This window comes from Vombatus ursinus, unplaced genomic scaffold (assembly GCF_900497805.2).
Source record: "Vombatus ursinus unplaced genomic scaffold, bare-nosed wombat genome assembly UNPS02014798.1, whole genome shotgun sequence".
NCBI lineage: Eukaryota > Metazoa > Chordata > Mammalia > Diprotodontia > Vombatidae > Vombatus > Vombatus ursinus.
In genome coordinates, this window is record NW_020954576.1 from 1765298 (window position 1) to 1786353 (window position 21056).

Sequence of the window (21056 nt, forward strand, 5' to 3'; positions counted from 1 at the left end):
CTTTGCCAATTTCCTGGTTTCCCTTCCTTAGTAGCTCTTCAAAAGTCTCTACTTGTTTTGGTGGCTCTGTTTTCTTGTGTTTTGTTTCTTTATCTGAATCTGTGCTTCTTTGTTTCTCTGTCTCTCTCATTTTCTTTTTCACTATCCCACTCTGTCTCTGGTCACTCTCTCCACTTAGTATGTCATCCCTGCCTCTTTGTTGATCTTTGTTGTGCCATCATCTAGCTCTTTGTCTCTGTCTGTACTGTGCCACCAACTCTGTTTCTGTTTCGACTGTACCATCATCTGTCTTTTTCTGTCTCTACTGGACCATCACCTGTTTCTTTTTCTCTAGTTTTGTCTCTTGCACCATCATCATCTCGTCTATGTCTGTCTCCATTGTGCTATCATCTCTTTTTTTTTCTTGTCTCTGTCTCTACGGTACCACCATCTCTTTGTCTCTCTCTGTCTACTGTGACATCACCTATCTCTTTTTCTATCTCTGTTTCTATGGTAAATCATCTCTATTTGTCTCTTTTTCTTTATATTGTGCTATCATCTCTTTTTCTGTCTCTATGGTACAATCATTTCTGTCTCTTTGTCTCTCATCTATTTCTTTTTCTGTCTCTGTTTCTATGGTACAGTCATCTCTGTCTCTTTGTCTCTGTTGTCCATCATCTGTTTCTTTTTCTATCTCATTGTCTGTCTCTCTGTCTTGGTCTATTGTGCCATCACCTGTGTCTCTTTGTGTCTCTGTCTCTATGGTACCCTCATCTCTGTCTCTTTGTCTCTCTCTCTCTATTACACCATCACCTATCTCTTTTTCTCTCAGTCTTCATCTCTATTGTACCATCATCTCTGTCCCTTTGTTTCTGTTTTCACCTCTCTTTGTTTCTGTCCCAGAGAATCTCCCTCATAGGAACAGACCTCAGAAGTCATCTTGCTCAGTCTGTCTTGGAGCATGAACCTCCATACCAAGTGCTTGTACAGCCTTTCCTTGAAGGTGTCCAGTGATGGGTCACCCACCGCTGCCGGGAGGAGCTCAGCCCACTTGTCTTGAGTTCTTATTGTTAGAAAACTTTTCTTTACAATGAGATGAAATCTGCATCTCTACCATTTCTCTAAATCTCTCTTAGTTCTGCTCTCCCCAAGCAAGTCTTCTCCCACAGTTCTTCAGATTCATGAAGATAGCTCTAATGTCCCCCCCCAGACTCTTCTGTTCTACAGGCTAATCACCCCCAGGTCCTTCATGGTCTCTCAGCTTGCCATTACCATGGCTACCCTTCTTTGGATGCTCAGGAGTTTGTCAACCAACGTCCCTTTTTCAGTGTGGTGCTCAGAATTGAAAATCATTCTGGAAGTGGTCCGGCCAGGTCAAGGTATGGTGGGACTGTTACTTCCCTTTACATAGACTTCTGCTTTTGCTAGGGCCGTCTAAGATCCCTTCACCTTTTTTGATTGTTGTGTCATACTCTTGACTTATACTATGACTTTATTCCTTTAAAATTACCAGGTCTTTTTCATATGAATTCTGTTTCAGTCTCCATTTCTCCTTTCCAGCCCTCTGCTCCATCTCCCTCCCTGGTGACTGGGGGTTTGCTCCCTTGCTGGCTAGGCCCATTCCCTGTTATCCATTTTTACAAATTTCAGTTTCTCTCCAACAGCTATGGGGGATTCCTGGCCCTGAGAAGGTCTTCTTGCCCCATCTCCAACTAAAATGCGACCCAACCCTCTGGCTAATACCTAAAAATCCACCCTTAGAGAGTCATTCCTTTGTCTTAGGAGTTTCTCCCTAGTAAAAGAATTACTTAGAGAAACAACACCTTGAGCTGTCTTAGTCATACCTGAGTGTAAATGAATGTATTAGAGCTCTGTGTGTGTGTGTGTGTGTGTGTGTGTGTGTGAGAGAGAGAGAGAGAGAGAAAGAAAGAGGGCAAGAGAGAGAGATACAGTGTGAGAGAGAGAGGAAGAGAGAGAGGAAAAGAGTGGAGGGGGGAGAGAGAGAGAAAGAGAGGAAGAGAGAGGAAAAGGAGGGGAGAGAGAGAGAAAGAGAGAGGGAGAGAGAGAGAGAAGGAAAGAGAGAGGAGAGAGAGATAGATAGATAGAGAGAGAGAGCGAGCAAGCTTGAAAGTAGCATAAAGAGTGTTGGAAATTAAAATCCAACATTTCCTAAATGCCAGGCCTACACTGTGCTAAGTTCTGGAAATACAAAGACAAAAATAAATGGTTACAAAGCTTACATTTTGGGGTGGGGGTGGAAAAGAGTATTGAAAAACATGTATACAAATAAATACAGTCTGTCCCAAAAGTCTTTAGCAGACTTTTAAGCTTGTTTTTCTTACAGCCAGGAAAACTAAGAAGAGAGAGAGTACCACAACTGGGGGATCAGGAAAGGTTATAAGGAGGAGGATGGCTCCTGAGCTAAGCTAGAAGGAAGACCAGGATTCTGTGGGACAAAGATGGGTATGGAGTACTGTGCATACTATACATTCTGGGGCAGCTAGGTGACTCAATGAATAAAGTATAAGGTCTGGAGTCAGGAACACTCATCTTCCTGAGTTCAAATCTGGCTCAGACACTTCCTAGCTGTGTGACACTGGACAAGTCATTTAACCCTGTTTACCTCAGTTTCCTCATCTGTAAAATAGACTAGAGAAAGAAATGGCAAACCACTCCAGTGTTTCTGCCAAGACAACCCCAAATGACAAAGAGACAGACACCACTGAACCACAACACTGTACGTTTTAGACATGGAGTGAAGAGGAAGAAAACTGAGCTCAGAAAGAAGTGAGTAGTCTAGTTTGGCCAGAAAGTAGAGTTTATGTAGTGAAGTGGTATGAAAGAAGTCTGAAAAGGTAGGAAGAACCTGACTGAGGGAAGTCAGATGCCAAACTAAGGAGTTTGTGCTTTGTCCCATAGATAGAGGGAGCTCCTGAAAGCTTTTGGGGCAGGTGAGTGACATATAGCCTGAATTGTACCTTAGGAAGAACATATGGGCCACCATGTGGAGGGTGAATTAGACAGGGGAGAGAATAGATGAAGGAAATGTCATCAGCTGGCTGTTGTGGAGCAGCTGGGGAGCACAGTAGATAGAGCACTGGCCCTGAGTTCAAATGCAGCCTCCGACACTAGCTGTGTGACCCTGGGCAAGTCACTTAATCCTGATTGTCTCCAAAAAAAAAAAATGCTATTGCAATGGTTTAGGAGAGATGTGATGGAGGGCCTAAACTAAAGTGGTGGCTATGTGAATGGAAAGAAGATGACTGGTGGTAAAGATGTTATGCAACTAAAATTGACAAAGCTTAGCAAGTGACTGGATATGAGTGAGTAAATACTACTAATAATTAGCTTTTCTAGACCACTTTAAGGTTTGCAAAGCAATTTACAAATATTATCTCATTTTATTCTCACATCAACTCTGAGAAGAAAGTGCTCTTATCATCTCCATTTTACAGAGCGGGAAACTGAGGCTGAGAGCGGCTAAGTGCCTTGCCTGGCTGTCACACAATTAGTAAGTGTCTGAGGATGTATTTGAACTGCAGTCTTCCTGACTCCAGGTCCATTACCCTCTCCACTGAGCCATCTTTTCACCTGTAAGAACTATCCATAAGGATGATTCCAAGGATCTGAAACTGAGTGATGGGTCTCTTTAATAAAAATAGGGTTATTTGTAGGAGCAGCAGATGTAATAGAGAAGAAAATCGGTTGGAAATTTTGTTTGAGATCCCTATATCCAGGATGAGATAACCTGGATGGGTTTGGAATCAGATGACGAGGGTTCTGATTCTCCATTCTTTTATTCATTTACAACTGGCATGATCCTGAGCAAATAGTTTCACCTTTTCTAGGCCTCTTCGGCCTTCTCATTTGTTTGACAAGATGATTGTTTAACCTTCTACCCTTAAATTCTTTAAGTCCACAGGAGCAAAGGTCATCAAAGAAGTAGAAAAAAGGGTGAAGAAAGAGAATTTGGGGAGTACCAGGGATTTTAAGTAGGGCCTTCCCTGTCTATACCTGAGGCATTGCTGCCATTTGGGTCTCAGCACCGACCAGACACAGCCATACATTTTGGTCTAGATATAGCCTGGCTTTAAGCTTTGGTCCTCTGTGGGGTCTCAGTCTGGGTAAGGGGGAACACTCACTGGTTAGGTCTTTCAGTTTGGAGCCTCTCTGAGAAATCTCTCAGCCTAGAGCCCCCCTTCTTGGTGTGGGTCCCTTTGTGAGTTTCTCTAAAAGGTGCCTCAGCTGGGGATTCTCATTGTTACTGCTTTCTCCCTTAATGGCTGCTTGCTGATCTGGTAACTATGTTGCCCCTGGCCCCGGGGGTGGAGGGCGGTGCCCACTGAGTCATAGCTGGGGCATTTGGTCCTGGAAACCACTGGGTGAGTCACCCAGGATAGAAGGGGGGGGTAGTGGGGAGGAAGGGGGAGGGAGTAATTTAACTTCTGGAAAAAAAGAGAAAGGCCAGAGGGGCAGAGGGAGGAGAGTTGGATGAGGGGCAGGAAGGGTGGGGCCCAGCCTGAGATGGGGGATGGTAGTAGTCATAAAGAGGTCACTAAGGCTATAGAGAGTTCTGAAAAGGGAGATAGGAAGGAGGAAAGTCCTCTCTCTCTCCCATTAACCCAACCCTAAATCCTGAGGCTGGATTCTGCTGTACTTTTGGGTAGAGTTTGAGAGACAGTAGAATACATGAGATGAGGGGCTTAGAATAAAAAACATGAAAACCTGAGGCCTGAGCCCTCAGACCCTTTGCCCACTGGTCTGGCCTTGACATGGGCTCAGCCATGGAAAGGTTGGTTAGGCTAACCCTGCTGTAGCCCTAGTCTCAGTGATGGGTGCCAGGAATTGAAGCCCTGGGATGGAGAGAGGTGGGGGTGAGCGGGCTGGTCCTAAGAAAAATTCAAGGTAACTATATTCTGTGCCCATTCTCACCCTCTGGGGAGATGGTCAAGGGTGGGAGTGATGTGTGTGTGTGTGTGTGTGTGTGTGTGTGTGTGTGGTAAACACAACCTGGGGCATCCAGTTTTCAACTGACTGCTTCCCAATTCATGGAATCATAGAATTTTGGATCTGGAATGGACCATAGAACTAGATAGAGGGATTTGTGTGTGTGTGTGTGTGTGTGTGTGTGGGTGTGGGTGTGGGTGTTTCTATGTTATGGAGGAGGTGGCATTTAAATTGGACTTTACAGGAAGCCTGGGAATTGAACTGTGAGAATATTTTGGGGACGCATGCCAGGCACAGAGGACAGCATGAGCAAAGGTGTAGAGGTGGGAAAGAGCAGTTATATGGGGGACTGAGGAGGAAGGCACAAGCCCAGTTTGGCTGGGATACAGTTCGACTGGAGTACCTGGAAGGGAGTAGCATGAGGTAGAACTGAAAAAATAGGGTGATGCCTACCACAATGACAAAAAAAAAGGGTGTAAGGGGCTTCAAAGGCCAAACTAGGGAGCTTTAACTTTACCTGATAGCCAGTAGGGAATTAGCCTCTCGGGAATTAGTTTGACATGTAGTTCGGGGGTGGGAGTGGGTGGACTGGCAATGAACTAGGTACCCCAGAGAGAGGATTCAGGATAATGGAAAGAATATTTCAAATTGGTGTCAGAACACCTTAGTTCAAATCCAGACAGTGAAACCTACTACCTATGTAACTTTAGCCAAGAGTTTTCTGATATGTTTTGTTTTTATATTGCCTAGATTTATCCATATTTCCCTCCTCTTTCCCCCTCCTGTAATGAAGAATTCTTTTTTAAAAAAGAAAAAGAAGGGAAGAAAAAAAATTCATTAAAATTAGTCATTACATTGGAAAAAACCTGACCTTAAATGTAATGTTCCATACCTATGAGAAACTGACTCCCTTTCCTCCTGGCAAAAGAGTGGATGACATGATGACATGTCTTCTTTGGGGTCGTTTCTTCTTTATGATTTAGTAACATTTATTTCTAACTGTTTTATGGTTGTTCATCCCATTTACATTGTTTTCATCATTTTCCTAGCTCTGTTTATTTCATTTTGTATCAGTTAGTTCATGTTAATCTTCTCATGCTTCTCTGTGTTCATCATGTTCCATTGCTTCTTACTTCTTTTTCTTTTTTTTTCTTTTTTTTTGGTGAGGCAATTGGGGTTAAGTGACTTGCCCAGAGTCACACAGCTAGTGAGTGTTACATGTCTGAGGTCACATTTGAACTTAGGTAGTTCTGACTCCAGGGCTGGTGCTCTACTCAATTGTTTCTTACATCACAATAATATTCCATTGCATTTATCATTTGTCTAGCCATTCCTCAATTGATGGGCATCTACTTAGCCAAGTTTCTTGTTCTCTCTGGGCTTCAGTTTTCTCATCTTCAAAAATGAATTGGTTTAGTTATTTTCTAAAGTCCTTTCCTGATTTCTAACTTAAGACACTCTGAACCCTAGTATCTCCACTAGCTGCCTCTTCTGGTCTCCCCAAGAAGCAGGGAGCCCTGGGCACTCTGGCTGTCATGCAGTAATCTCAAAGCTGGACTGTGTAAGTGGCCCATTCCTGCCTCCATTTATCCTTCTCTTGTCCATCTCCATTTGAGGGATAGAAGAGTAGAATATCTCTTCAGAATGTTTATCTCAATTTGACTTTTTATCAGATCTGCCTATTGGAAAGTTAGGACAAAGGAAACCCCCCAAAACTACTGTCCACTAGGGGGAAAGGTGTGAAAACTGTTGTGAAGACACCACACGTATCTGAAATCCTACTTACATATTAAGGATTTGGGATATATATGTCTCATAGATCATAGATGAAATAAACTTTTAGGTCCCGTTGAGGAGTCAGCCATACTTTACAATTCCTGGAAGCATTTAATAAATGCTAATTGACTGACTCCTTTTCCCAGACGACTGGGCCTATTCCTAGGTGGGTAGCCAGAATACCTGGATGCTTGCTTTCTGGAAAAAAAAAAATTCAGATGGGGCAGGGTGGGGTCTCCTTCAGGTTTCTAGGAGTACATATCCAGTTCTTGGGGGTCTCTTTGCCCCCTGCCAGCCTTCACTTCCAGCTTTCCCTGGCAGCTTCTCCAAGAAAGACAGACTGGCTGACTCTGGATAGGGAGGGGAAGAGAGGACTGGGGTGGGGGTGGGGGGTGGGGGGTGGCCAGGAGCCAGGCTGCTGGAGGGATCAGGTTAGGACAGGTTGGCTTCCCTTGAAATGCCAAGTGGGGACCAGTAGGGCTGCTGTATAAATCTTCAACACTTCAACCCTGTTCTCTTCTCACTCCTGCCTGAAATCTTTCTTGCTGCCTGACCTGGTAAGTCCTTTGCTGCTGGGAATTCGAGAGGGAATGGGACTGAATAACAAAAAAGAGGCTGGGTCCTCATCTCTGTCTCTTTTTCCATTTAGCATTTTAAAAAAAAATCATTTTGTCTTTCCTCTTTTAGCTCTTTTCCTTGAACCCCTTTTGAGCGGTCTTTCAGTCTGGAGCCCTCTGAGAAGTTTCTTGCTTAGGTCTCAGCTAGAAAGAGATGGTAATTCTTTGAGGAGGCCAGCAAGGGCCTCGCTACCCCGTTTCTTTTGAAGAACAAGAGATCTTGGTCTGGGATAGCAAAGGCCCTGAAACATGGGCTCGGAGCACTTGGAATACTAACTTTCCATCCTGGAAGGAAGGCTCTCCAAGCTGGGGTGGGGTGCTTCTAGCTCTCTCTCTCTAAGATATCAGCCTGGGGTATGATGCCAATGCTGGTGGGCTAGAGGGATATAAGGATGATCTCCAGCGCTGGGCTGAGGGTGCTGCTATTGCGGCTGTAGTCATTGCCAGGGCCAGAGCCTAAAAGTATCAGGAGGAGGCTTAAAAAGAATCCTGAATCCTCGTGGACTATTAAAGAAGGCTATTGGAATAGCCTCAGGCTTTAGGCAAGGATGGCAGTAGTGGTGGGGAGTGGGGCTAAGTATTGGGTATGTGTCAGGGTGAAGCTGGGACCTGGCAGGTAACGGGATAGAGCAGAGCCTCATTTCTTCTTCCCTACTGGTCCCTCCCACTCATTACAAATAGAACTGGCTGGACTAGGCCGTAGAGTGTCTTTGTGCCCCTAACACCAGATTTCTCTGCCTATACCCTTGAATCTAACCTGCCTGGATGGGTCTGGGCCTGTTCAGAGGCCCAGGACTTGGGTGAGATGACCTCTTAAGGATTTTTTCTGTCCCAAGGCATCCCAATTCTAATCCCACTGACAGGAAAGCTTCCTTATAAAGTGGAAGCTTTGTTTGTCAGACCATCTCCTTCCCCCCTCAAATTCACTGAATATTGTGTGGGAAAGAGTTCAAGAGGAGAAAAGGTCACTGAGGGAGCTCACAGTCTGATGGGAGAGACACAGACTCTGCCCTCAGGGAGCCCCCCATCTGATGGGGAAGAGAAAGACATGGCTCCTACAGTCATGAAAGAAGGCTGATAAGATTGCTTGTGTATTGGGTGAAGAGTAGAGGAGACTTGAATGGCTTGGGTGGGGAAAAAAGACTTCCTAGGGAGGCTTGAAGGGTATCTTCTCTGCTCTGGGGACCTTCTGATCTGTTATCTCCCCCTCTCCAGGTCCCAAGATGAGCAGTCCCCTGGAGCAAGCTCTGGCCGTGATCGTCTTTACCTTTCACCGTTACTCCGGCAAAGAAGGTGACAAATTCAAGCTGAGCAAGGGGGAGATGAAGCAGTTGCTAAAGAATGAGCTCCCCAGCTTTGTCGGAGTGAGTAGGTTGCCTTTAGGTCTGGTGCTGTGGCAGCCAATGTGTACTCAGGCTCCCCCTCTCCCTTCTTTTTTTTCTCCTTGGGTTTGTTGTAGTTTGTCCTTTTTTCTTGAAGAGGACTATGACATCAGGAAGGTGATGCCACGACATGCAAGTGAACTGGATTTAAGGGAGGGAGAGCTGTGCTTCACTTTCTCCTAAGGAGCCTTCTGGGTCCAGTGGCAAGATATAGATCAGGACTAATTCTACTCAATTTATTTATTAATTCACTTTACTCATTTAAGTTTGTAATTGCAGAGAGAATACTGTGTTCATTAATGAGATGAAAAACCCACATAGACCCTGCTCTCAATTTTAAGTAAAAGGAGAAACTCGACATGCGCACAAATAAGTATGAATCTAGGGAGAGTGGGAAGTTCTTTCAGAAGGTTGGGTAATGCCATCGCTTTCAGATGGGGTGTGGGGAATCAGGGAAAGCTTCACATAGGAGGTGGCACCTGAGCTGGGCTAGAAGAAAGAGGATATACACCCTAGAAATGTGGAAGGAAGAAATCCTAGGAATTCAGAGAGGGCCCGCAGACAAAATAACCCTCTGTTATTCCTGCTGGTGGTGCAAATGATCCAAAATGACAGAAAACCCCCAAATGACTTTTGGCTTTGAAATATGTGATGAGATTTGTTTTCTGATCACCGCACATTCAGCAGATTTACCTGCCTAGTTCTGTTTGGTCTGTAATCATTTCCTGAGCTCGCTATCACTGTGATAGTGCGAGGAGGTGGCTCAAGAGAGCTACCAGGGGCAGGTAGGGGGTCCCTGGTTGGGGAGGGAAGTCAGTCTGAGATTAAGAATCTGCTTTGAGGAATGGAAGATTTACTGCATGAGCAGTTTTTCACATACAGACAGCTAGGTGGAGCAGTGGATGGAGCACTGGGCCTGGAGTCAGGAAGACCCGAGTTCAAATATGGCTTCAGACACTTACTAGTTGTGTGACCCTGGGCAAGTCACTTCACCCTGTATGCCTTGATTTCTTCATCTGTAAAATGAGTCAGAGAAGGAAATGGCAATCGCTCCAGTGTCTTTGCCAAGAAAACCCCAAAAGGGATCATGAAGAGTCGGATGTGACTGAAAAATGACAATTTTTTTTTCTCCTGCTCTTACTTTTTTCCTAACCAGGGCACATAGATTCTAAAGAGATCAATCAATTAGTCAGTAAATCAATGAACAAACATTTAATAATCAAATACTGTCTTCTGGGTGCTATGCTAGATGTTGAGGATACAAAGAAAAAAGAATGAAACTTGCCCTCAAGGAACTTAGATTCTATTAGAGGAGATAACATGTATAGCTCTAAGCAGGGCCAAACAGAGGGAAGAGTGTTGGACCTGGAGTCTCTGGTACCTGAATTCAAATCCCAGTTCTGCCATTTCATATTAATGTGACCTTAGGCAAGTTACTCCATCTCTCTGAGCCTCAATTTCCTCATCTGTAAAATGACTAGATGATCTCTAGGGTCCATTCCAACTCTTAATCTATTTTTCCAATGGTTAAGTATGTTCAGGTTATATGCACAGTTAATATGAGGTAGTTTTAGGAGAGAGGTTACTAGCAGCTCAGGGGATCAAGAAAGACTTTTTTTCTAGACAGTGGGGCCTGGGCTAAGTCTTGAAGGAAATAAGGGATGCCAAGAGGCCTAGGAGTGATGAAGGTGTGCATTCTAGGCTTGGTGAGGGTTGGGGAGGAACAGCCAGAATAAAGGCAATGAGATTGATGGAATGTTGTGGGTAAGACAGAAGCAGCAAGAATGCTAGTTTAGGGGCAGCTAGGTGGTGCAGTGGATAGAGTACTGGCTCTAGAGTCAGGAGGACCTGAGTTCAAATTTGACCTCAGATACTAGCTATATGATCCTGGGCAAGTCACTTAACCTCCATTGCCTTAGCAAAAAAAAAAAAAAAAATGCCAGTATGCCTGGGCTGTAGATTTTTGGGAAGAGAAGTAATGTACAATGAGACTGGAGAATAGGTTGGAATCAGATGGTTCAGGGCTTTAAATGAAATCAGTGAACTACCCATCCTTTCTCATTTGTCTGGATGGATAGAGTTGTGAGGTGGGTATAGGTAGATGCTAAACTGGGGAGTGGAGCCCAGGGAAAGTCATAGGATCAGGTAATTTAGAGCTGGAAGGAATTGTAAAGGTCACCTAATCCAATTTTCATTTTACAGAGGAAAAAAACAGGCCCTGTGAGGTGACTTTCCCAACCAAAGGCACAAAGGTAGAAAGTCAATGTGAACCCAGGGCTTCTGACTCCCAGTCTAATTTTTTTTTATATTGCGCCATGATGTTGAACTCTGTTCTCCCAGGCATGACCAAATCCCCTCTGTATTTCAGGGAGAGGTGGATGAAGAAGGGCTGAAGAAGCTGATGGGGAACTTGGATGAAAACAGTGACCAGGAGGTGGACTTCCAGGAGTATGCTGTCTTTCTGGCCCTTATCTCTATGATGTGCAATGACTTTTTCAAGGATTGTCCTGACCGTCCCTGAAATAACATACCCTTTCCCAATCCCCTGCCCTACTTTACTTCCCATGGCATCTATCTGGCCCTGGGCTCAGTGCATTGTTTGTTTTATATTCAATAAAGGCTACTTTGAAGATAGAGTTATGGTTGCAAAGTGACATCCTCTAGTCTAGAACGATGTTGATTGAGCTCTTCCGGCCTAAGCCTATGAACCAAGGTGGCCCCAGGGCTGACCCAATTCCCTTTGATTCATCCACGGTCCCTTGTATAGACCTCACAGTCTCAACTCCCAGTTCCAAGTCCAGACTGTCCTTTGGTATGGAATCCACTCTCCTGTATTGTTGCTTAGTCCCTCCTCAGAATGATTTTGCCTTTTCCTCCCTCCACGTTTCAGTTTGAGGGGAGTGTGTGTGTGTGTGTGTGTGTGTGTAGGAGGACTGAAAAGTCAGGTAGGAGAAAGGGAAGACTGGAGATAGAGGAAGAGAGCAGTAATAGTTTCCATATAGATGTCATGCCCTACCCTTTGCCTGTCTCCCTTTTCTTAATCGTTGGCCCTCATAGTGAAGAGAAGCCTTGTTTCTTGGGGGAAGTTTCGGGTTTCTGTTGGTAGAATCTGGCGGACAACTGGGTCTGTCTTCTGGTTACTTCACCTATGGTATCCTCTTTGGAACTCTCCTTAATTCATCTTCTTTCACTCAGATTGAATCCTTAAGTTCAGAAAAGCCTTAGACTGACCTTCCCCTTGATTTCTTTTAGACCTTAAGTACATAGGATGGTATTTGGGGACTCTGAATCCTTCCTGACTTTTCCTAAGATTAACCCCAGAGGCTGTTCCCACACAGTGGAGAGGCTGCCTTCACCCACTCTACACCTTTAACATTTAATCACACTAATTGCCCATAGCCTAACTTCTCTAATACCCTCTGGGTGTTTGGCAAAAATTGTTTCCCCCTTTCCAGCTCCAGAAATACTCTTGGGCTTCCTTTGGACTCTAGTCTGCATTGATTTAGGCAGATGGAAGGGTTAGAGTTAGCTTTGAGGGTAGGCCTCTCTCCCAACATCTACGGGTCTCCTCAGAACCCCTGTTAGTTGTCAAGAGTGATAAAAAAGTTGAAGACATCAATATTTTTCCAAGTTCTAGACCAAGGTTTCTTAATTTTCTGTCCATGGACTCCCTAAGAGGTTAGTGGATAGGTTTCAATGGGTCCATGAACTTAGATGGAAAAAAAAATTATATTTTTATTTCGATTAAATTGGTTTCCCTTGGAATCATATATTTTATTTTATGAATTAAAAAAAAAATTCTTCTGAGAAGGGATCCATAAGCTTCACCAGACTTCCAAAGGGTCCATGACACAAAAAGGTTAGCAACTCCTGCTTTAGCCCATGCTCAAATAGGCCTCATAGGGACTTAGATTCTCAAAGGGTCTGTAGGCACTTAACAAGTATTCATCAACTGACTTCCTGACCCAACTTCTGAGTTGCCACTGAACAAGAATCCCTTCTACAACATACTCAATAAATTGGTCAACCAGGATTTACTTGTAGCCATTAGCGAGGGAGAATCCATTCCCTCCCAAGACAGCCCATTCCACTTTGGATAGCTCTAAATGTTAGGAGGATTTTTTTCTTGCCATCAAGCCTAAATCTACTTCTCTGTAACTTCCAGTGGGTTGCTTCTAATTCTGCCCTCTGGAGCCAAATGGAATATGTGAATGAGAGAGGCAATGTGATGCAATAGAGCAGGCTCTGAAAATGGAATCAGAAAATTGAGTTCAAATTTCAGCTCTCCAACTTATTCCCCCTGTGACTTTGGGCAAATCATGTGCCTTTGAGCAATTCATTTTCTACATTTATAAGATTAGGGGTTTGGATGAGGTGATCTCTAGCTGGTCTATGATCCTGAATCTAATTCATCTTCCATATGTTAGCCCTTAGGTCCTGATGGAAGAGGGAGGCTCATCCTAGGCTCCATGGCCACATCTGTTTTCTTGAACAGTCTTAGGCTCTCCATGCAGATATTTTTCAATTACAATGAAGAGAATGAGACAAGACAGGAGTGAGGAGTCCCTTTTGAGGGAAGTCATCATAAGAAATAGACCTTATTTGATAGAGGAGAAAGAGAGATGGTCTAGGTATGTGTGAGTTGTTGGGGGGAAATAGTAATAGTAGGGGAATATTTGGGGGGAAGTATGAGAGGATGTAGAAGTGTGGGTGAACACATATGGGGGAAACTGTTGGGGTGAAGTGTGAGAATGCGTGTGTGGCAGATAAATGTTGAGAACTGTTGGAGAGAGGAAAGGTCTGTAGGTATGTGGTGGAGGAATTGGGAAAGGCAGAGTTCTAGGTATGTAGGGAGGAGGATGGGAGAAGTCTCACTACCAGAGATAGTGCCAGGATGGAGAAATTTGGAGCTTATAATTGTTGTCCTGAGGTATAAATAGCCCTTTACCCCAACAAGTAGTTTTAGTTCAGTCTTTTGCTTGAATCAGATTAAGGCTGAATTATCCTTTTTTTCCCTACTCCTCTTCCCCCTTCCCTACATTCCATTTACCATTAACTCTTTTACCTGTAGGTTTGACCCATTGTAACAACCTCTCAAGGGTCATGTGGTTGTAGGACTCTTCTTCCTGTTCTTTTTTTTTTTTTTTTGGTTTTTGGTGAGGCAATTGGGGTTAAATGACTTGCCCAGAGTCACGAAGCTAGTGAGTGCTTTGTGTCTGAGGCTGGATTTGAATTCAGGTCCTTCTGACTCCAGGGCCAGTGCTCTATCCACTGTACCACCTAGCTGCCCCTCTTCTCCCTGTTCTTAGATCTTTTCTTTCTCCTCAGTAGCAGATGTATAGTTGACTTCTCTCCAATGGGCCACATCTAGAAAGACAGTTATTTCTTCTGTTTTTCTTTTTCTTTTTTTTTACATATGCATTTTTTTATTTTAAATTCTTTTTTTAAAAAATTTTTAGGTTTCAACCTTTACTTCCACAAGATTTTGAGTTCCAAATTTTCACTCCATCTCGCCCCTCCTCCCACCCCAAGATGGCATGCATTCTGAATACCCCTTCCTCTAGTCTGCTTTCCCTGCTATCTGTCCCCCCCTTCCACTTCTATTTTCCTGTAGGGCAGGATAGATTTCTATACCCCATTTCCTGTATTTCTTATTTCCCAGTTGCATGTGAAAACATTTTTTTTTAAACATGCATTTTTAAAACTTTGGATTCCTAATTTTCTCCCTTCCTCCCTCCCTACCCACCCTCATTGAAAAGGCAAGCAACTCAATATAAGCTATACATGTGCAGTTATGCAAAACACTTCCATAGTAGACATGCTGTGAAAAACTAATTCTATTTCCCTTAATCCTATCCCGCCCCCCCATTTATTTTATTCTTTCTTTTGACCCTGTCCCTCCTCAGAAGTATTTGCTTCTGATTACCCCCTTTCCCAATTTGCCCTCCTATCATCCCCCTACTCTCTTGTCCCCTTCCCCTCCTATTTTCCGGTAGGGTAAGACAGATTTCCATACCCAATTGAGTGTGTATGTTATTCCCTTCTTAAGTCAAATCCTGTGAGAATAAGATTCACTCATTTCCTCTCACTTTCCCCTGGTTCCCCTCCACTGTAAGAGCCTTTTTTTTCTGTTTTTTTTCTTTTTTTTTTTTGTGTGAGATCATTTGCCCCGTTCTACCTTTCCCTTTCTCCTTCTCCTAGTATAATCCTCTCTCACCCCTTAATTTTATTCTCCAGATATGACCCCTTCATCTTCAACTCGCCCTGTGCCCTCTATCTATCTCTCTATCTATCTATCCATCTATCTATCTATCTATACACATATACATACATATAATTTTTTCCCTCCAACTACCCTAATATTGACAAAGGTCTCATGAGTTACAAATATCATCTTTCCATGCAGGAATGTAAACAGTTCAACCTTAATAAGTCTCTTATGATTTCTCTTTCCTGTTTACCTCTTCATGTTCCACTTGAGTCTTGTATTTGAAAGTCAAATTTTCTATTCAACTCTGGTCTTTTCATCAAGAATGCTTGAAAGTCCTCTATTTCACTGAATGACTATTTTTTTCCCCTGAAGAATTATACTCAGTTTTGCTGGGTAGGTGATTCTTGGTTGTAATCCTTTCTCCTTTGCCCTCCAGAATATTATATTCCATGCCCTGTGGTCCCTTAATGTAGAAGCAGCTAAATCTTGTGTTATCCTGATTGTATTTCCACAATACTTGAATTGTTTCTTTCTGGCTGCTTATAATATTTTCTCCTTGACTTGGGAACTCTGGAATTTGGCTACAATATTCCTAGGAGTTTTCCTTTGGGGATCTCTTTCAGGAGGTGATTGGTGGATTCTTTCAATTTCTATTTTGTCCTCTGGTTCTAAAATATCAGGGCAGTTTTCCTTGATAATTTCTTGAAAGATGATGTCTAGGCTCTTTTTTTGATCATGGCTTTCATATAGTCCAATAATTTTTAAATTCTCTCTCCTGGATCTATTTTCCAGGTCATTTGTTTTTCCAATGAGATATTTCACCTTATTTTCTAATTTTTCATTCTTTTGGATTTGTTTTACAGTGTCTTGATTTCTCATAAAGTCACTAGCTTCCAACTGCTCTATTCTAATTTTTAAGGAAGTATTTTCTTCAGTAAGCTTTTGGACTTCCTTTTCCATTTGTCCAATTTTGCTTTTGAAGACATTTTTCTCCTCATTGGCCTTTGGACCTCTTTTGTCATTTGGGTTAGGCTATTTTTTAAGGTGTTATTTTCTTCAGTATTTTTTTGGGTATCCTTTAGCAAGCTGTTAACTTGCTTTTCATGATTTTCTTGCATCACTCTCATTTCTCTTCCCAGTTTTTCCTCTACTTCTCTTACTTGTTTCTCAAAATCCTATTTGAGCTCTTCCATGGCCTGGGACCGATTCATATTTTTCTTGGAGGCTTTGGATGAAGCAGCTTTGACTTTGTTGTCTTCTTCTGGTTGTATGTTTTGATCTTCTTTGTCACCAAAGTAAGATAATATAGTCTGACTCTTTTTGTGCTGCTTGCTCATGATCCCAACCAATTACTTGAGTTTTAAATTCTTCGTTAAGGTAAGAGTCTGTTTCCAGTGTGGAGAATGTACTATCCCAAGCTTTGGGGGTTTATACAGCTGTTTTCAGAGATACTTCTAGGGACCTGAAAAGTGTCAGTTCTTCCAAGGTGCTATGATAAGGGAGAGGCATTTCCTCTTCACCACCACAACAAGCTCCACCACGCCAGCGCTTCTCCTCACCCCAGGACCACCCCTCAGAACTGTGACCCAGATCCAAGCATTGGCAAAGCAAGAGATTCCTGCCTCAGCCCTGGCAAAGAGATCCTAGCAATCCCCCTCTGATCAGCCCCTCGATTCTCCCTCAGTCTGTGGGCCGGAAGCTCAGAAGGCAGCCGCAGCCCTGGGGGTGGCTGTGATCTAGCTTATTCTCTCACTGCAGTCACAGACTTTTCCCACTGACCTTCTAAGTTGTCTTTGGTGTTCGTGGGTTGAGAAGTCTGGAAACCGCCACAGCTTCCCGCGATTCAGTCCTCTGAGGCCTGCTCCAGGGTTTCTGTGGCCTGCTCGCCCACTCCAAACTGTGCTACTCTCCCAGCCCGGTGCAATATACCTTTCCAATCAGCCATCCAGGTTGTCTTGGGCTGGAAATTTGTTTTACTCTGTTTTTTTTTTTTGTGGGTTCTGCTGCTTTAGAATTTGTTTAGAGCCATTTTTGTAGGTATTTGGAGGGGTTTGGGGGAGAGCTCTAGCAAGTCACTGCTTTCCCTCTGCCATCTTGGCTCTGCCCCCCTATTTCTTCTGTTTTTCAAGACCAGTCTCTTACCCCCAGTGCTCTACGCATGCGTGTGTGCATATGTGTGTGTGTGTGTGTGTGTGTGTGTGTGTGTGTGTGTGTGTGTATGGGGTAGTGGTGGGGTGAGTGTTATCTAATCTGGCCCAACCTTCTTAAAGTTGCTAATTCCTCTTTTATTTCATGTATCATCCTTCTCTCTCCTCTTTCTTCTCCCTCTCCCTGTAAGACTAACAATATCAGCTACATGAGGCAGAAGAAAGGCACTGGTCACCGTAACTATGTGGACATCAAACAGACTTTGTGTGAAGGGAGTCTGGCCACCCTTTGGTGCAACTAATCCTTTCTTTGACCCTCCCCTGGAATCAGTAAAATTTGTTCTATTTCTTAAGGGACTGAGTATTTGGAAAGGGGTGTGATTGTTGTATTCCACACAGATACAGTGACCAGAGAGGACTTGGTTTAAGGCTGGGGGTGGTGAGTGGTTATTCTCTGTTAAAGATGGTGTAATCAAGAATAGCAGATTGAGAACTGGCCTTGGAACCAGGAGATATGACTCCAAACCCTTTTGACATACACCAATTGAGTGGCCCAGGGCAAGTCACTTAACATCTTAGAGCCTTCAGAGAACTTTCCAAGACTGGTGACTGCTCTGCAATTTATCATCTGCAGGTCTAAGAGTTTTCCTCCTCTAAGGTTCCCTGCACCAATGACATCCCAGGTCTCCCTTCCAAAAGGGGGTGGTTGTAAAGCTCCTGGTTCTGCTCAATCCAAGTATTGCCTCCTACAAGAAGTGACTTTCCCCTGGTTTCTCGGGCTCACCCCCTCCCCTTGAAAATTACTTGGCATTTACTTATTCCATGTACATGTTGTTTCTCCCTACTAGGATGCAGAAGAAAGGCAGATGGAGGGGTTAGAGGTTAGCTCTGACTATGGGCCTCTCCCAGTCTCAGACTAGGGGGAGAGAACCTGCAGCCTCCAGGCCACATGTGTCCTTCTAGGTCCTTGGGTGCAGCCTTTTGGCTGAGCCCAAATTTTACAGAACAAATCATTTTATTAAGGGGATTTGTTCTGTGGAGTTTGGATTCAGTCAAAGGGCCACACTAGAGGACCCAGAGGGCCACATGTGGCCTTGAGGCTGCAGGTTCTCCACCTCTGCATCTATACCCATCTTAGTCACCAGGTGAAGAGGCTGAAGAAATCAATGTTTTTGTTGAGTGCCCCCTTTTTGTTTTTTATACCCCCTCAGCCTAGCATAATATCTGGCACATAGTAAGCTATTTAAAAATCATTTTAAAAATAAGTTTTAATTGATGTCTTTGGTGTTTTTTTTAATTTACACAATTAACCCAACTATTCTTCCCCAGAGCCATCCTATATGACAAATAATATTTTTAAAGACCAAAAGAAAACAAAAAGAAGGGGAAAATATCAGCAAAACTGATCAATACATGAAGAAAAGTCTGAAAATATGTGCAGTGTACCAGATTCATGAACCTCTCACCTCTGCAAGAAGTTAGGAAGGGGGCATGTCTTATTACCTCTCTTTTTTTCCCCCCTTTTTTTATTAATGTATTTTAAATTTAAATACTTAACAAGAAAAGAAAAAGAAACATTATACACTTAAATACAAAATAAGAAAAGGAAAAAAAAGCAATGCCATGTGCACAGCAGAATGTAAGAGAGGAGTCAAAATATACAGCAATACATTTCCATTTCAAGAAGGCTTATATAATAAATACTACGCATTGTGTTCAGAGCTGTCCATCTTTTCTTTGCTTGTAAGTTTTCTTTTGTTCTCTACTGTGCACTTTTTACTTTGTTCCTTTTCCCCCCATCCCCCCCAAGAAGGTACAATTAAGCGAGGATACACACACACACACACACACACACGCACATATTATATATATATATATATGTATATACATACATATATCATGTCTTTTTTTCTGAGTTATGCTTGTTCCATGTAATTTTGCAATATTCCCTTTTGATTTTTTTTGCGGTTGTTCTTTCCATTGGCATTGTTTCCGTCATCATGTATATTGTTTTCTTGACTCAGCTTCCTTCACTCAGCAACAATTCATGTAGATCTTTCCATTATTATTTGTATTTACCACATCCATCACTTCTTACAGAATAATAATATTCCATTACATTCAAGTACCACAATTTGTTTAGCCATTCCCCAATCAATGGACATCTACTTTGTTTCCAATTCTTTGCTGCCACAAAAAGTATTGCTACGATTATTTTATTGTATTTGGTGACTTCTTATTAATGGCCTAGTAGAGGAATCTCTGGGTCAAAAGATTATGGGCATTTTAGTTGCACATAATAAGCTATTAATAAATGGGTGTTCAAATGAATTAAATGGACTCAGCACTGAATTAATTGTACTTGCTGCCTAACCCAGAGTTTCTTAGGGATGGAAGTCTAGAAAAAGCCTCTTTGGTCTTCTGGTCAGGGAAGGAGGACTGTCTAGGATAGTGACTTTTATCCATTCATTCCATATCTTCCGTCAACCACCAGCTTTCCTTCCCAATCCTAAATCTTCTGTTCTTCCAGGAGTGAAGGGAAGATGGTTTTCTGTGGTATTTTGTGGGTGGGGCTGCTGGAAGCAGGGAAGGCTACCTCTTTCATTCATAGAGGACAGGGAGTTACACCAAGGAGTACCCCTAGGCTTTCAGTAATCCTCCCTCATCTGCACCCCACTTCTCCATTCAATGTGAAAGGAAATAAATTCCTGAATTTATCCTGCACATGTATATAAGAAATCAAAGAGAATAATATTTTTTTCATAAAGCAAATCTTATTCCATACATAACAATATTTTTAGTATCATAAAGTTACAAAATGTTCATCAGTTAAACTAACAAGACTTTCGATTCTTGTTTCTTGTCAACCCAGTTTTATTTATAGTTTATTTTTTGAAAGAGATAACCACATACCATGTTTATCCCCTGGTTTGTTTCTTGCTTTGGATTTGAGTAAGAATATTGATTCATTAAGTCAGTTGTTATAATAAATGGAATTAAAACTTTGTGACCATCTAGTAAGAATGAGATTGTTTCTCCAAGGGTGCACCAAAAATGTGACTCCATTGATTGGAAATTTGGACTTACTGGTTATTTCAGAGATCAATTAGCTTATCTTTCACTGGATCATTGTTGCTGACTTTTTTTTTCCTGGTCACTCTGAAAAACATTCATTTGATTTTGGTCAGAAGGAATTATTCCTTCAACTCTCAAATTTTTCACTTATATTCTCTACCTTTTCTATCCTGCCCCTACATCCTTACTCTTATTTCTATAATCCATATTTTTTTTCTATTACTTTTGAAATATTTCAATTAGATAATATCATTATTTGCCATTTATTTCCTGTACTATCTTGATAAACTTGCCATATATCCTGTGGGCAGTACAAATACCCCAGGTTGGGAAGCCCTAATAAAGATGTTGTTGTTGCTTATGCCATCAGGAAATTGCTGGGCAGAGGTCTAGAGCTGTGGTTTCTGTCCTTGCCCCTTAGAACTCCTTATGGACTGTGGTTATCTCTTCCCTCAAAAACTGGTGCAAGGGGGTGGAGCTGTACCTTGGGCTTGCTAACTGGGAGGGTGGTGGTGGCAGAGGGGGAATAACATTAGGGACAGTCTTAAAGTCTGTGAAACCTTCCTCTGAGAAGTATTCCTCCAGTTTATGCCTTTCCTGACTTTCCTGAAGTTTTTGTTTGTTTGTTTGTTTTTGTTTTTGCCTTTTCTCTTACCTCATTCTGACCTAATCCCTGTGAGGGATATATGTGTGTGTGTGTGTGTGTGTGTGTGTGTGTGTATGTGTGTGTGTGTGCATTATGTGTGTATATGTGTATGTAAGTACAGATAGGTATATGATATGTGTACATATGCATATTATTACATATGTGCATGTATGCATGCATATATGTGTACAGATATGTATGTGTAAGTGTGTATACACAAATATATGTGCATAAGCATTGCATAAGCATGTGTGCAAGTATGTATTGTATATATGT

At 42.6% G+C, this 21056-nt stretch overlaps 1 protein-coding gene across 1 annotated transcript; it reads left to right on the forward strand.

Annotated features, from left to right (window-relative positions):
- The first annotated feature begins 7152 nt into the window (after nt 1-7152).
- On the forward strand, nt 7153-11337 carry LOC114049946 (protein S100-A2-like). Its single transcript, XM_027871428.1, has 3 exons — nt 7153-7259; nt 8535-8683; nt 11070-11337. Exons 2-3 carry the CDS (start codon nt 8543-8545, stop codon nt 11220-11222), a joined length of 294 nt encoding a protein of 97 aa, XP_027727229.1. The 5' UTR covers nt 7153-7259; nt 8535-8542; the 3' UTR covers nt 11223-11337.
- The last annotated feature ends 9719 nt before the right edge of the window (nt 11338-21056 follow it).